Here is a 17546-nt window from a genome sequence, read left to right as displayed (position 1 = left end):
TCAAATCAAAGCTTAATATGAATTCATGTGAAGCTTAGAATATTAATTAATGAATAATAAATAATAATGCCTTACAAACTTTTGTTCAGATGAACTTTTAATAACAATTTATTAATTAGGTCGGTACCTCGTTGACTTATGTGAATATTGGCAGAAACAATTCATACTACACATCTATATTCTATGCTATCTATATAGTTAATAATTTTAAAGAGGAAAGGTTTGTAATTATGTATGTATGTATGGTTTTCACGCATAAACTACTGGACCGATTTTAATGAAATTTGGCTGTGAGTTGTGACAATCTTTAGACCCTGAGGAAGAACATAGGCTACCTTTTATTGCGAAATATGTACCACGAGCGAAGCCCGAGGGGACCGCTAGTTATTATTATATTTTACGTTTGTTACATCCAAATTACTACTATCAAGTTTTTATAAGCTTCACCTGTATGTTTGTATGTAACTGACTCCTTTATACTCGATTTTGACACACAACGTAGTTACAGATTTAATTGAAACTATAAACACTTATCATTTACTAGCTTTCCGCCCGTGGCTTCGCCCGCTTTGTCTATAACATAATAAATTATTTACCTTCCTCTTGAATCACTCTATCTACTAAAAAACACCGCATCAAAATCCGTTGCGTAGTTTTAAAGATTTAAGCATACGATAAGATTGGGACAGAGAAAGCGACTTTGTTTTATACTAGGTATGCAGTGATGAACAAGGATCGGTGAAGATACAATAATATATTCATGTTATTACTTATTTATTTTGTCTCGATGACTCCCACGAAAGCAGTCGCGGGCTCAGCTTGTATCCTACTTCCTACTAATATTATAAATGCGAAAGTTTGTATGGATGTATGGATGTTTGTTACTCTTTCACGTAAAAACTACTGAACCGATTACAATGAAATTTAGCACACATATAGAGGGTAACTTGGATTAACACATAGGATAGTTTTTATCCCGGAAATCCCACGGCAACGGGAACTATGCGGGTTTTCCTTTGCAAACGCGGGCGAAGCCGCGGGCGGAAATCTAGTATAAAATATTTGTATGCACGTATTTGTTAAGGATACTAATTATTTGTGACGTGACTATTTTACGAACCGTTTTTAACGGGATTCTCGTGTGAATGTATGTATGTGTATGGCTAATCCATAAAAGTAATACTTAATTGTTATAATTTATGGACGGGGAATTAATAATAAATACTTGTTTATGGTCAAAAATCTAAAACTATGTTTGACACCTTGAATTTTTCCCGAGAAACAATCAGATAACGTTTTTTTATTTAAATCTTAACCGAAATAGTTACGATTCCGTCTAATAAAGTATTAATTATTTGTCTAGATCTAGAACATATGCTTTATTTTATTTCTTTACTCCTATAAACATTCAAAAAAATTTTAAACTAAAAACTGTATCGAAAAAACAGCTGAACGGATTTGGATGAAACTTTAGAGGTAAGTATTACTTTTGAAGTGAAACTTCGGCGCGTTGAGAGTAAAATCAGGGTCACGTCATGGCAAAACCGTCACGTCATGACTCTTGCCGTAAGGTAACGATTTTAGTATCTTTTAATCTTACCAAAGAAGTTTCACTTCTGACACGTGTGCTCGGTACACACGCTGTTTTTTTATTTATTAAACAAAGACATGCCAATTCCTAACTGAGAATTCAAATCTCAGTAATTTATTATTTTATAACGATTCTAGTTATATTTATGTACATTACATTCCTGCATAATTACCGTCAAAGAATAATTTAACAGAACTGACAAAGAATAAGGCAGAATGAATAAGCGTTAAGCATTTTTACTTGCGGGATTTAATAAACTATGGACTATGGAGGAAACCTTCTATTCGCTCTTTTAACTTCTTATATTTTAAGGATTCATTTTTGATGCTGAGTTTTTAACTGTATTCATTCCCATCAAAATCCGTGCAGTGGCAGTCTCAAAAGCTTTATAGACAAAGGGCATTCGCATTTATTCAAAGTTCAGTTTGATGTTTATACATAAGTATTATAAATAGTTGTATTTGTATATTTATATTTGCTCTCTTAATATTCATACTGACGAACATATAACTTCCTCTTTTTGGTATTGAAAATCGTTTAAAAACGACTCAAAAAAACTCAATTTTTTATTTTATTTTATCCAGTCAAACAAAAAAAAAAAGAGACGTGTGGCACTCGGGGACTGCCGGCCGCGGTAAAGCCCCGTATATATTATATTACCACAGTATTAATAAATATTGTAATACTGTGATATTACTCTATGGGTAAAGCTATTGCCACAGATCTAGTTGTACTAGATCTGTGGCTATTGCATAGCTGCCTTCAAGTCACACCTCCGTGCCCGTCGGAGTGGGGAGCGTGAAGTTTTTCGTTACGGAATTTCTGGATTCGGTCCCCGCGCTCAAGGCCCGCGATAGAAGCTATGCAATAGCTTAAAAAAATACCGTCCGATTAGGGCCCTTCTGGCCTCCTCCACTCAAGCGACAGCTCAAGCCGAGGTTCGTGGTCCCCGTCAAGGGGGGACGCCCTTGTGCATGTCGCTACTAGGGTGAACCTTCAGTTCACCCCTGCGTCCGCGTTAAAACGAAGCCCTTCTGGCTAACATTGAGAGACACCACACAAAAAAAAAAAACTTAAAAAAATAACTATTTTAATTTTTAATCTGTAAAATAAACCATACTTAATCTGTGGCAAGTGCATTGACAAGGAAAGGAGTTATACAGTTGGCGGCCTCGCAGTTTGAAAGTGACTGACCTTTCGTACCTACACGGAACTTTTGTTTTTACATTCTATATTGCTTTGTTATATTTGGTTATTTATAAAGGTTATGTATTATTAAATGTTTATTATTAAATCAAGAAATTAAGTCACTTTAATTTTGGTTACTAGATGCGTTGCGTACAACATCAAGGATTTTTTTAACTTTTTAATCGTCTCAAACTTTTTGGTCTGTGTACTTAGCGCATTTCGCGTGACGCACAGTACGTACGATAATTATCGTACAAGTACGATAATTTTTAGTTAAATGTCTATAGTGTGAAAAAAAGTTTCACTTTTACCGTGGTTTCATAAAACCACATAACATTTTTTTTAACTTTAATATAATTTGTTCTCGTCAAATATTCTTTGACATTATTCGAATGTTGATTCAAACCCAACCTAATAAAAAAAAAATTAACTAATCGATGAACAAACATACAAAATGCATCATATATAGTTTAATAAAATAATTCAATGTAACTTTCAAGTAGGTACCTTATAAATAATATCTCGAGAACAAAGTACCTATATTAACCTAATAATAAACAATGTTATCAAATATTATCAGCAATCGATTATTTATCATACCACTGATTTTGAGTGCCTTTATCAATACCTTCTATTATTACCGACCGCGACGATAGATAAAAACTCGAATGTCAACTATATAATAATCAATTATCAAAACCATCGGCTATCAGATTAAAAAAATACCTACAAAAAAAATACGTGTGGCACTCGAGGACTGCCGCGGTAAAGCTATTGAAAAGCATCGCATCGCTGTGCCGGTTGGAGTGGCGGGTGTTAGGTTTTTTCGTTACTGAATTTTTACATTCGGTCGCCGCGCTTAAAGTCTGAGATAAAAGCTATGCAATAGCATACATTTTGACCGAAATACAAAGAGGTTTTACTAAATATCTAGGTAATAAAATATCATGGCTGCATCGCAGACAGGAGACATGCCCTTAAAGATTTTATTTATGTACGGCATTTTCCGGTGAGAATTAATTTCAAGCTAAAACTTATTCAAAATCCATACTATAATATTATAAATGCGAAAGTAACTCTGTCTGTCTGTCTGTTACTCAATCACGCCTTAACTACTGAAGCAATTTGCATGAAATTTGGTATAGAGATATTATGAAAGGAAAATATAACCTTTGTTCACTTTACCTTTAATCTACTAATATTATAAAGCTGAAAAGTTTGTTTGTTTGAACGCGCTAATCTCAGGAACTAATCCGGTCCGATTTGAAAAATTCTTTCAGTGTTAGATAGCCCATTTATCGAGGAAGGCGGCTCGATAAATGGGCTATAATCCAACAGGAGCGGAGCAATGCGGGTGAAACCGCGGAGCACAGCTAGTAACTTTATATATTTGCCGGGGGTGGAAGGCTGCTAATAATAAATTAATAAATCGAAAATATCTATCAAGACATGACTAATTCTAGAATATTTAAACCTGAAATTTTAAATTAAATCAGTCTAATGACAAAAATCACGGTTCTCAATTAGTGAATGACCTTGACTCAGCGACATTGTGGCACATTTCCGAATTGCGTATTATCAAATCCTGTTATCGTTTATTAAATAACAAGATTGACACTAAAAATGTAATAAAAACTCGATCTAATGTGAATGAGAATAAAAACCATTTTGGAAAGTATCAGAAAAATCTATCTTAATCCCCTATTTCACTCTTTTTAAATTTAGTTTTCCCGCTAAAAAGCATCAACTATTTTCAGACGTTTCTTCCTGTCTACATTTCGAAATACGAAGTAAAAGCTTAAAAATTATTTCATTTATGTAATAAAAACGTTTATTGTATTAAAATCATTAAAAGAGTTAAATAATTCCTATCAATGAATTAAATAAGATGTAAACAATAAATTACTAAAAAAATGCATAAAACGAAGACGATTAAAAAAAACAGATTCCCGCCGTTTAAAAATGTCAGAAATATGCCGCGTCCACACGTCGTAGAAATGTCAAGGACGATTTGCAATCGTGTATTGTAAAAGTTCACGGAGGTAGGTAACAGGTTATAGTGTTATTCAGACGCAGTTATGCGACATCTTTTTTATTATTTTAACGGAATGATAGAACATATGCTTTTTCTGAATAATCTGTTTCGTGTTAATCAACGTGTAAACGCTTAAAAGAAAAAGATTGTGGACTATTTGTGCAATTGGTATGATTAAAAATTTGGTGCTTATCAACAAATGACATAAAAGCACATTATTATATATTTACTAGATCTCCGCACGCGGCTTGGCCCGCGTTTTCAAAGAAAATCCCGCATAGTTCCCGTTCCTGAGGGATTTACGGGATAAAAATTTAGCCGATGTCTTATTCTGGGTCTTCAGCTACCTCCATACGAAATTTCATTGGAATCGGTTCAGTAGTATTTGCCTGAAAGTGTAATAAACATCCATCCATCCATCCTCACAAACTTTCGCATTATATTAGTAGGATTGTAAATAATTCAATCTTTATTTGCAGTTTGCAGGCACTTTGCACACAAATATAATTATATTTGTGTGCAAAGTGCCTGCAAACATCATTTTGACACATTTATTTTTAATGCATCATTTAGGGCTGATTTTTCAATCGTTGGTTAAAACTTATTCATCGAATAACGTATTTAAACTACCATTTCAAAAATGTATTCTAATTGTCCGTATTTGACAGATTACATGTGACAATTTAAAATGTTCGTGTAATACCTACTTTATTGGACGGATAAATTTTAACCAAGGATTGAAAAATCGGCCCTTAACGGTAATTGTTATGATGTTATAATTAAGATAGTCAGTCGCAAATAAACGATAGTCGTGAGAGAACGCATTTTTATTTCAAGCCTCAGGCCTTATTCAAAACAGATCTGTATTGCAAGAACATAATATGTGGTCCTTCGAGCCGGATGAATCAGCGACCTATGGATAATAACTCATAACAGTAATGCCTTATCCAATCAAGAGCCTTTGTACTCTTTGTAAATCACCTTTCTGTTTCCCGCAAGCGTAAAAATATAACATTATAATTATGATAATTTTTACAACATTCAAATATATTTCATGACCATTGACCACTCTAAATTACCTACAACTTTATATAAAACTAGTGGTCCGCCCCGGCTTCGTCCGTGGTACATATTTCGCAATAAAAGGTAGCCTATGTTCTTTCTCAGGGTCTAAAGATTGTCTGTGCCAAATTTCATCAAAATCGGTCCAGTAGTTTATGCGTCAAAACCATACATACATACAAACCTTTCCTCTTTTATTATTAGTATAGAAGTATAGACAAATTCGATTCCTTCCGTCTGTCCCTATGTTTATGTTTAGATCCATCTTAGATCTATTATACAACTAGCGGTCCGCCCCGGCTTCGCGCGTGGTACATATTCACGTTTTCTTACATAAGAACCATCCTCGAACTTCAAGGAATATTATAAAAAAAGAATTAACGAAATCGGTTAAGCCGTTCTCAAGTTATGCGCTTACCAACACATTTTGGGATTCATTTTTATATTATAGACTACGCAACGAATTTTGATGCGGGTTTTAGTTTTATCAGATTCGTTCTCGAGAAAAGTTTTAGAACAAAATATTTTGAGTTGGACAAATCAGGCATAAAGCTAGTAGATGATAAATAATACTATATACTAACAGATAATTATTTGTACATACGGCATACCTACGTAGATTATGCAAATAAATATTCAGCATGCGTTCAAGTGAGTAATATCAGAATTCCATGAATAGTTTTTTGACCACAGATATACCGAGATTATTGTGAAATTTTTGTATCTTTTTCTTCTGAGTTACAAGATGATATTACAATTATTTTGAGGTCAATATTTTTTGGTAATGGAATGCATTTGTATGCGTTTACGTAATTCGCGGGTAAGCCTTAAAAAATACGACAAAAAAGTTTAAATGTATATTAGGAGATGTTATGATAAAATACTTAACTTTTAGTAATGATAATATAGCCCAAGTCCCCTTGTAGCTATCTGTCAGCGAAAGCTTTATCAAAATCGATCCAGTTTTTAAAGTGAAGAGGCGCTTAAAGAGTAAAATTTCGAGGTAGCGTCATGAAATTTACCGTAACGTCATGGAGTAAGGCGATGATTTTGATATATTATTTATTTGAATATTGCCAAAGAAGTTTCTCTTCTGACACGTGTGCTCTTTTTTAAGAATAAAAAGATGCCCTAACTGAATATAATATGATATGATCTTTTTATCTGTATAGATGCGATTTATATGACTTATAGCATGACCTTATATGTATGACCTTTTATTATAACGCTATATAGAAGACTCATGTTGTGAGAATGTTGAAATTTCAAATGTCTAGCTTTGTAACTATAGATTCCAATATGTTCTAGAAGATTTTTTAAACATTGTGGTTCCGTCGAATAAAATTTTCGTAAATTTGTCTAAGTTTATAAACAACCATTACACCACAAAGCAAGTAATATAATATAATATCATTAGACCAAAGTCTTCGCTTTAAATTTAATAATTTAAAAGAACAAATAGGTAGTTATATGTAGACTTTCTTGCCGGCTCGTTTCTGTAGAGACTGCTTGCTGAAGAGGTGGAAAATAATTTTAAATTAGGTATGTATTTTGACGATTCAAAAGCATGTCTGAACGAAGTCTAGTTATGTTACGTTTTGAGTTTGAGTTTCAAACTATTATAAAGGCAATCTCTTAAAACCTTACTTAAACCTGAAAAAACTGGAGTGAGCAATTTTTCTATCGAATAATGATATAGGTAAAATTTAATTGTTTTTCGTTATTACCTTTCATAGTGTAATTGCATATTAAACTACGCAACAAAAATTGACCTACATAACAATTGCAATCTAATATTTTGACCTTTACACACCTTTCAAGCCTTTCAATTTCGTTTGACGTAAAAATTGGTGCGCAATTTTAGATTGGCTGACTTATTGAAATATCTAGTGAAAAATACTCGATAGAATAATATTAACCAATGTTAATATTAATTAGTGTTTCTTTCTGCTTTAAAATAAGGCAATTATTGAACTTTCAATACTTTTTAACGCGGAAAATTATATTTTATCAAAACAAAATACAGAATTTAAACATTAAAAAAATTCAGTGACATTTCCGCTCTAAATTGCTAATACATCTATAAAAAAATTAGAGATTAACATATATCGTTCGACTAGCTTCCGCCCACGACTTTGTACGTGCATCCCCGTTTTTCCCCGTTCCCGCAAGAATTTCGGGAAATCCTTTCTTAGCGGATGCTTATGTCCTAACATCTACCTGCATGCCAAATTTCAGCCCGATACGTCTAGTGGTTTGGGCTGTGCGTTGATAGATAGATATCAGTCACCTTTGAGTTTTATATACATAATATATAGATTGCTCGCTCTCGCGTAATAAAGCTTGCAAATTTTAATTACAAAGTAATCTAAAACAATGCAAATTGCTTTCATTTGTTTCATAAAATGTAATTAAAATATGCAGTGTGACGAAAATAGTTTCGGGCTTATTCTAATAGTTAAGCGGAAGCGATAATATTATATAAAAAGTACTTGAATTTTTAACCGACTTCAAGAAAAGGAGGATACTTCACTTCTGACACGTGTGCTCGGCACATACGCTCTTCTTTTTTCATTTTGTTTGATTGCTTTACGTCACGAAAATATATCCTTAAATTCTCAAATCACTGAGTGGATATATCCATTTTGTATTGTTAATTTAATTTTAATTATTTTTTAGTTACAATAACTAACTTACCTAGTTATTGTAACGGTACGAATTAATGTATTTTCTTTCTTACTGCAATCTTCTCCCTCTATTTTAACTTTATTTCCGCTTACTCTATGTAAAAATAATCGCTTCGCTCATGACCGTGAAATCATACCAAATTTTGTAATAAATTACTCAGAGTCGGCCATATTAGGTAACTGGTTTTGCTGCGTTCTTACATATAAACAGCTTTTGTAATTCTATTATAATATTATACTTGACGAAAAAGATGATCCTTTTATATTAAGTAACTGATTTCAGGGTTCGACTTTGCTTGCAGTATCTGCAAATACAAGGCAAATACACAGCATATAAGTAGGTATATGTTATTCCCTATAGGTTATTGCACATCTACAATATTTGTACTTATACGAAATTCTTTGTTTGTTGTGATGAAGATTTTATGGTTCTTGTTATTAGAAATAGTAATTAGAAGGCTAGAAACTAGGAAGAGATTAATTAAGCTAGGTACTTTTACCGCGTTGAAAGTTGGAAACATCTCATTGGTATTGTCTTTGTCCATACAGCCAGCTAAGTAAGATAAATAACTACATTATTATAACTACATTTTCGCCGATTTCAAATATTAAATTTAATTTTTAAACGAAAAAATTATTCGAATTAAATGTCAAAACAAGGTTATTACGACTGGCAACTACCTATAAATGCGGAGGCGGAAATAGATAAAATTAAAAAAGAAACAAAATCGTTTAACCTTCATTAGTTTGAATTCAATCGTGCAAATTGAAATTTTGTTTTATTGTTGCAACAATAAGATTGCAACCTTAATCGCAACATACAACACTGGTAAGTACTTACATATTATTATTTAAACTAGCTGATAATTGCATTTGTTTGCGTGAATCAAGTCAATAAAACACGAAAACGCGAACTCTTTTGAAGGCATTTCACTTTGCGCGAAATTTTCAATCAATGTCAATAATTTTATAATTTGGATTTTGGTTAAATTCGATTTAACGACATATACCAACATATACGCACACTCGGTGAAAATAAATACCTACTGAAGAATCGAAACAAAATACATTTACTATGCGATGGTAGGTAGGTATGCTATGGCTTGAATTCCTTTCCGTTATTTTATTTATTTTGGAAAGCTACCTATAATATTACATTGAAAATATCGTAGTTAATTCGTACGGTTATAACTTACTAGCTGCTCCGCGCGGTTTCACCCCCGTGGCTCTCCTCCTGTTACCCGTAGCGTGATGAAATATAGCCTATAACCTTCCTCGATAAATGGGCTATCTAACACCGAAAGAATTTTTCAAATCGGACCAGTAGTTCCCGAGATTAGTGCGTTCAAACAAACAAACAAACAAACTCTTCAGCTTTATAATATTAGTATAGATATTGTGAGCAAAATAAAGTTATTTGATTTATATTGATTGATGGATGGAATATGCATTTACCTACCTAGAAGATAGAAAGGCTGTTTAACTTCATGGGTTTTACCACAGTTATAATATTATACAGTTATAAATGATAATTGTGTTTCTAATTTTTAACTGAAAGATATTGTAAAAAAAATAGGTAAAACTTTTTAAAGGACAAAAATCTGGGTATGTTGTTATAAATTCAAACTAATTTTAAAATTTCAACAATTTATTGAATAGGTACATCACAATATGATTTTTTTAACGTATTAAACCTTGAGAACTAAATAAAAAAAATTGTTCTGTTATACATAGGCCACAATTTTGTAATAGTTCATATTAAATGGTTACATTTTAAACAAACTTTACTGAGTGCATGTGGTTTTTTTTCAATATGGTGGCAATAATTTTAGAAACATTAACTTAAAATAGATAAACTATGAAAAAAACTAAGTAATATTCTACAAACAGCATTTAATTAAAAAAAAATACCTATATATTATGTTTATAACATAAAAACATACTAAGTGTTCCCAGTAATTATTACATGAAATAATCCATTTCATCAATGGGAACATACAATAAAAATACTAATTTAAGTACATGGAATTAAAAAAATAATTACTTTCAGTACATAAAAGGTAAAAATATATGCAATTGATTTCAATTTAGAACAATTCCTTGTGATTTTTATTTAATCATTTTTCATGCATCAGTATACATTTTACGGTTTCACCCGCATTGCTCTGCTCCTATTGGTCTTAGCATGATGATATATAGCCCATAGCCTTCCTCGATAAATGGGCAATCTAACACCGAAATAATTTTTCAAATCGTACCAGTAGTTCATGAGATTAGCGCGTTCAAACAAACAAACTCTTCAGCTTTATAATATTAGTATAGATTACCTTTTATGTACTATAGTTAAATTACAATCTAGCGTACCTATATATTATTATAAAGAACTAAACTATTTATATATATTTACAATGTGATGCGTTCCATAAAGTTTAGGCCATAAAGTTAAAAAAAATGAAATATAATTTAAATTTAATAACAACAAATATATGTAACTATGGAAAACAAGATTAAAACTCAAAAATATTTTGAGATCTCTGATATTATTTTTTGTTTATTTTTTATGTATTGACTAGATAATTTCGAAATAATGAAATTAATATATATGTATTATGTATAGTATATTAGTTTTCAATTATGTAAATAATAGCAATACTTTTTAGTATCCGATTTTGTAAACCAATAAAAATGTTTTATGTATATTATTATCCATTGATATATATTAATATGTACATATAATTCATTAAACTAATTTGGATTGTAAAAATGATTAAAATTTAATGAAATTTGTAAAGGCTGTTTCATAGGTACAATTAATTATTGATGTTATAATATAATATTCACTAATACTAAGTTACATACTAATTTCTATTATGTAATATCACCAAGTAATTAGTTGTAATAATAATAATTATTAATTAATGATAAAAAATGTGTATCATTAATTACAAAAAATTTATGACTATCATTAATAAGTCATTTTTAATGGCAGTCCATTAGTATTTAGCTAATTTTGTAATATCTAGGTACATCATTAGGCAAATTATTTTGAAATCAAAATTATTAATAAGATATGTGCTAAAAAGTTACATCAGCAAAATACATTTTGAATTAAAATGGAATGAATATAAAAATATTATAATTTTATACATTCTTGCAATTAAAATATAGAAAAATATTTGACTATAAATTAAGTTTTATCCTTGTGCTGTTATGTTAAAAAAAAGAAAAAAATGAATGAAATTTTAGACTAATCTAATAAGTTTCTTATTGGTTTTAAATGCGAATTTAAATCTTTAATATGATTGCTTTTCAATAGTTTTCAGGCATTTTTATTAATTTTAAGGCTTGAGTTGTTGCTTTTTATATCAATGGTTACCATTTTGGTAACCGTTAGATTCTTGCATGCTTTTCAAATGGAAAGGGGATATGGTGAAAACTTCGTTATTTACCAATTCCTTAAGGTTTTCGCCTCCATACGATAGAAGAGGAGATATTTCCACATCAATATCATCAGCGATAACACCACCAGCTTCTCTAATGTACTTTCTGTGTAAGTTCAAAATATCCTGCTTAGCTGTAGAGGGACAGTCTTTCTTCGCAGCATCTGCGTTCTTCAACGCTGAGAATTCCACATCTCTAGCCACTTCCAAACAAATAAAGTTCTCAGCGAACTCGAAGACGTCGAAAATGAACTTTTCGATCTTTATACCGTTCGGTTCGGACGGCTTGTGGCGTACACCGCTCTCGACGTACGGTATCTTCTTTTTGGCAATGTGCAGTTTTAGTTTACGCTCGAAATCGGCGATTTTGTGAAGGAATTCAGACGAGAAATAGTGGTTGCATATATTTCCTGCGGAGAAGGTAAGTCGGCCGTCCGGATTGCGGCGTTCAGCGGCTTCATCAGTCAGTTCGGAATATTCTACAACCTTGTAATGTCCGTTCACTCTGCATACGACGCCTACAGGTTCACTTGGTGACGATTTCTGTACAACTTTAGCTGCACAGTCTGCATTCTTACTTTTACAATAACCGATAAACACTGGATCTGCTACTTTAATCAGGATATTGTCAACAGAGTGTCCATGCAAGTGTTGGATACCGCGCTTCTTGATGTCATCTAAAACGCCTTGTGTTTTTAAAGCTCTGTATAGGCCTCCGTTTCCATCTGGTGCGGACGCAATATGGTGTTTCTCGTCTAATAATATTTTACCGCCAAAATCAAAGCAAGGCAGTGTTCCCTGTTCGAAGTAGACAATGTTCTCTTCACTTAAACCGAAATAAGAGTGGTCTTTGAAGAATTTAGCTGTAGGACCTCTAGTATGTTGAGACGTCATGATATACCAAGTAATGTTACCATACTTTCCGGTCCTTTCTTCTGCCATTTGTTGAACTCGCAAGATTCTCTCTGCTTGTATTTGGAATAATGTCTTATGAGATGGTAAACCAACATCATACATGCCTTTCGGGTGTCCAAATCCGAGCCTAGTAGCTTGTCCACCAGCCAATAACAAAACACCAACTTTCCCATCAGAAATTTCTTTAAAACCGATGTTTTCATACTCCGTAATTTTTTCTTCGTTCAAACCAGGCACGGATTCGTAATGAGTCTGCGGTATAGGCTTCAAATCATCGTCGAACTTTTCCAATATAACTTTAGTAGCTTCGTTCGCGCGTCTAAATATTTCATTAGTTTCGGCGAGATCCAACTTCCGGATTTCTCCCGCCAATTGTTCCCGCTCATTGTCACTCAGTTCCGGCCAATATTCCAAGAGATGTTCTTGACCGTGAGCACTGACGTATTCCTTGAGATTTTCATACGACATTTTAGCGCGGTTTTCAACGTTCTATATCTTATCGGGACCGATCGCCGCGATTAGAAAGTGTATACTGATCGAGTTCCACATCACCTTCGTACATTTTCACGATACACCCCACCACAACGAAACACGTCGGCCTAACTTCTGACATTTCGAGACATTTTTGTTTATTTACATTCTTGTGTAATAGGTACTTTATACAGCCACTTTTCCATTTAATGTACACTGCTAATTTATTGAAGTAAATAATTGTACGTCATTTTACAAATACAGCAATGTACTATGTATATTGATTGGATTGGACAGTCAAAGTCAAATCAATTATGTAAGTGTCATAACAGCTGTCGCACGTCATAGCGATAACATTAATCAAAATTTTAATTATATGAGATAAATTGATTTAGTTTATATAAATGAATTAATATGTTATTAATTAAATTTAGTCATAATTGTACATACATTAATCAAATTAGCTTATCTTTATTAATTTTGTTGTGACAAGTTTATTTTTCTGAACGAACTTTCTGTTGTCTATGAATGAGATGGATGGTCCATCTAAATTTTACATATTTTCAGGCAAATTAAGTTTACCAGGATTCTGGTAGACCTATAGTAATTTTATTCAATGGAAATTAGGGAGTATATCATACTGGTAACATTGATGTTTTTATCTATGGTTAGAGTGAAGAAGCTTCTTCGAAGAAGCCATGCGGAATTGTTGTCAAAATAAATGTCATTTTCGTTCAACGACTTTATTATTTTTTTGCTGTTATTAATCGATTTCGTGTTGAATATCATTTATTGTGTGTTTTCTAATACATATTATTTTCTTAAATCACAATATGAACAAATCGCCAATGTAAATATGGTCGAAAATTCTAAAAAACGTAAAAGACACGCAGTTGATCAACCTAACCAAACTATAGTAAAAAGAGGTGTTATAGATGCAAACTGGCAGAAATTACTGCAATCCACGTCGTTAATGGAGAAACCGAACGAAAAACCAGCGGCTACAGATAAAAAAGAGCACTTTACTGGCACATTTAGGCGGGGACGAAAGAAAAAAAACAAAGACCAAGACACGGTTGAGAACAACTTGAAATCTCTGAATATAGATAATAAATCTGCACAAGTAGTTAGTCCACTTCCTAATGACGATAAGAAAGATGTTAGGGAGGATAAAAAGAATAAATTAACAAAGTTTATAGCAATGGATTGCGAGATGGTTGGTATAGGATATAATGGCGAAGACCACATGATTGCTCGGGTATCCCTGGTCAACAAATTCGGTGACTGCATTTATGACAAGTTTGTGAAAGCGCGGGAACAGGTCGTAGATTATAGAACGCAAATAAGTGGTGTAAGGAAGGAGGATATGTTAAACGGTGAAGACTTTAATGTAGTTCAGAAGGAGGTATCGGAAATATTGAAAGGACGAATTCTAGTGGGACATTCGTTGAAGACTGACCTTAGTGTGCTTTTCTTGTCACATCCGAAGAAGAATATTAGAGATACATCTAAATATAAGCCGTTTAAGAAGGTTGGTATTATTAATTATAGCCAAAACAATATTTGATTTCATCAAACCAGGCCATAGCTGTAAAGATGTCGTTCAGTTAAAATTTAGTTTATTATACTCAATCAAAAATACTATTCAATTTCCTGAGCACATCTTCATAATAATTCTTCGTGTCAATAAGTCAAACCTCTCAAATTTTCATCCATATTTTGACATGTAACTCATTTCAATCTAATTCTAAAAATATATTACAATATACAATGTATACATTATTAATTCATATTTTCATTACATTCCAGATCACGAAAGGCAGTACGCCCTCCCTAAAACGTTTAGCAAAAGAAATCCTAGGTATAGACATACAGCACGGAGAACACAGTTCTGTCGAAGACGCGAAGGCAACAATGCAGTTGTATAACACAGTAGCGAAGAGTTGGGAACAGCTGTTGAGTGAGAAACGAGGTTATAGCCGGAAGTTTGTGGAAAGCTAGTCTTTATGATAAATGGCTATATTCAAAATGATTTTATTAGTAAAAAGGTGTAGATAAAAATAAAACCGAAAGAGTAGAATAGCTCTGGCAGGATCTCAGGTGGCCTAGAGATCAAAGGCGAAAGAATGGCAAAAGACGCGGGTTTGAATCAGGAATCGTGATTGAATTTGTTCTATTTAAAAATTTCTCATTTACAAAATATTCGAATGCTATAAAAAATTATTAAATACAAAATTCAATCTTCAATGAACACTCGCACACACAATATGACATCAAAATGAGATGGCATGATTCAACTATCGTGAGCAAGAGACAACTAAAGTAAAATGTGGCTAATTAGCAGCATTAGAGCTATCTACACCATTCTACTTATAATATCATGTATAGCAAGATTTCTCATTCAATGACGTTTAAATTTATAAATTTATATTCATTAAGCATTAAACATTGAATGCCATTAAACCAAAAATACCAAATTCAGCTAGTTGATTTCAATAGTATATGGATAATATTATATAACAAGATTTCTGAAAAATTATGCTAAAACTATAGAAAAGTGTTTAAAACAGTTGTTGAAAGAAAAATTTTACTATAATTGTAGTAAATGAGAGATGATAAATTTAGCTGCATTTATGAAATTATTATAATAATTTTCTACAGTGAAGAATTGAGATAAATAATTTGTTAAATTTGAGAGCTTGTTATAAAATTCATCTTCAACTCAACTTTTTGAAGTGAAACTTCTTTATTGAGGTTGGAAAAAATTTTTGTGTAACATTTCTTCGTTACGCGTGACATTTTTCCGTTACGCGCCATCTTTTTCTTATCCCTACCACGCGTGATTCGACGTATTTCTGTAAAGTTGCATATAGTAAATTATTTTTTGAAAAATAAGTTCGTAAAGAGGTTTCACTTCTTATTTTAAATTAAATAACTTTGCTATAATCAACTGTTTGAAATAATTGTTGAGTCAAAATTTCATCTAAAATAATATTCACTTTATCCATACAGAGTCTGTATAGTTAGAGGACTTTCCTCATAATTTAATGAGTAAAGTACTCTAACTGTTGTAAAAAATATTCCAATATATGCTAATAATGTAAAAAAGTGCCTTTTATTGTTATTTATTCGTTTTAGATCTTCATCTTATATGTTTTAGATCTCAAATTCCAAAAAATAAAACATCTAATTTATTTTATGTTTTGGTTTCTTCAAAGTCATGGCCTTAGTTTTAAAAAGATAGAAAATGTGTATTCTCTATGGTCGCCTATTGCTGTCTCTTTCGCTGTCAACTATAATATTGTAAATAATAAAAGAAAGAGTGTTACATACTAAACATTGATTTTATCAATGATGTTATAAGTAAAAAAAGTGTAGATAGTTTAAAATCGTGGAAGTGGCAAAACGGAATGTGGCTAATTAGGCGTATTTTCCCTCAGTTATCTCTCGCTCTCGATAGAATCATGCTATCTCACTTTGACGTCTAATCGTGTGTGCGGTGTGCTGTTTACACCTTTTTACTTATAATATTATTACAAACTGTACCTAAATTATAATAGTGACAAAAAAAAATACTTTAAGAGCTTGCCAAGCAAAGTACCATTTTTTCATTATAAAGTGTATCTTGATTTACGGCGAATATGCTGGCATTATTAAATAAATTTATATTATTTTTAAATGTCTCTTTTTTTAATCCTTACTAGCCTATAAAATGCCTATAAGTGAAGTTAAAAGTGGGTCAAAATCGAATCTAAAACAGTTGGTTACATACAAACATACAGTTATAGCTAATCAAAAGGTTTTTTGAAAGTTCATGTTCATAAAAACCGCATCAAAATCCGTTGCGTAGTTTTAAACATCAGCACGAAAAGACAGAAAGCGGGAAGCGCCTATTTTATACCATGTAGTGATCACTGGTAGTGATAATAAGTAGAAAGAAGTAGAATTAAAATGATATAAAACCAAAGACAATAGAAACAACGTCACTCTCACTACATTAAAAAGCAATAATTCAAATTTTATATTGTCTATGGAACACTATAGTATTTGCCTGTATTTTTTAAAGCTCTGAATTTCATTGAAATGTCTAAACGTATTGTTAAATTTTAAGTAAATATTATTTTAATATCGTTTACACACCACGTTCCTGTATATTA

At 32.0% G+C, this 17546-nt stretch overlaps 2 protein-coding genes across 3 annotated transcripts; one reads left to right on the top strand and one right to left on the bottom strand.

The window, feature by feature from the left end:
• Positions 1 to 11296: 11296 nt before the first annotated feature.
• On the bottom strand, positions 11297 to 13640 carry LOC123704768 (UDP-N-acetylhexosamine pyrophosphorylase-like protein 1). The gene has a single exon (XM_045653262.1). It carries the CDS (start codon positions 13384 to 13386, stop codon positions 11929 to 11931), a length of 1458 nt encoding a protein of 485 aa, XP_045509218.1. The 5' UTR covers positions 13387 to 13640; the 3' UTR covers positions 11297 to 11928.
• Positions 13641 to 14072: 432 nt separating this feature from the next.
• On the top strand, positions 14073 to 17213 carry LOC123704782 (RNA exonuclease 4). Of its 2 annotated transcripts, XR_006753172.1 has the most exons (3): positions 14073 to 14920; positions 15199 to 15798; positions 17201 to 17213. XR_006753172.1 is itself a non-coding variant. In XM_045653281.1 (2 exons), the coding sequence occupies exons 1-2, from the start codon at positions 14111 to 14113 to the stop codon at positions 15388 to 15390; spliced, it is 1002 nt and encodes a 333-aa protein (XP_045509237.1). In that variant the 5' UTR covers positions 14073 to 14110; the 3' UTR covers positions 15391 to 15808. The 2 variants fall into 2 exon arrangements, 1 of the variants encoding a protein (XP_045509237.1); XM_045653281.1 differs by lacking the exon at positions 17201 to 17213 and having other exon boundaries at positions 15199 to 15808.
• The last annotated feature ends 333 nt before the right edge of the window (positions 17214 to 17546 follow it).

This window comes from Colias croceus, chromosome 30 (assembly GCF_905220415.1).
Source record: "Colias croceus chromosome 30, ilColCroc2.1".
Classification (NCBI taxonomy): Eukaryota; Metazoa; Arthropoda; class Insecta; order Lepidoptera; family Pieridae; genus Colias; species Colias croceus.
The sequence above is the reverse complement of the archived record's forward strand: the minus strand, read 5'-3'. Positions and strand labels throughout refer to the sequence as shown.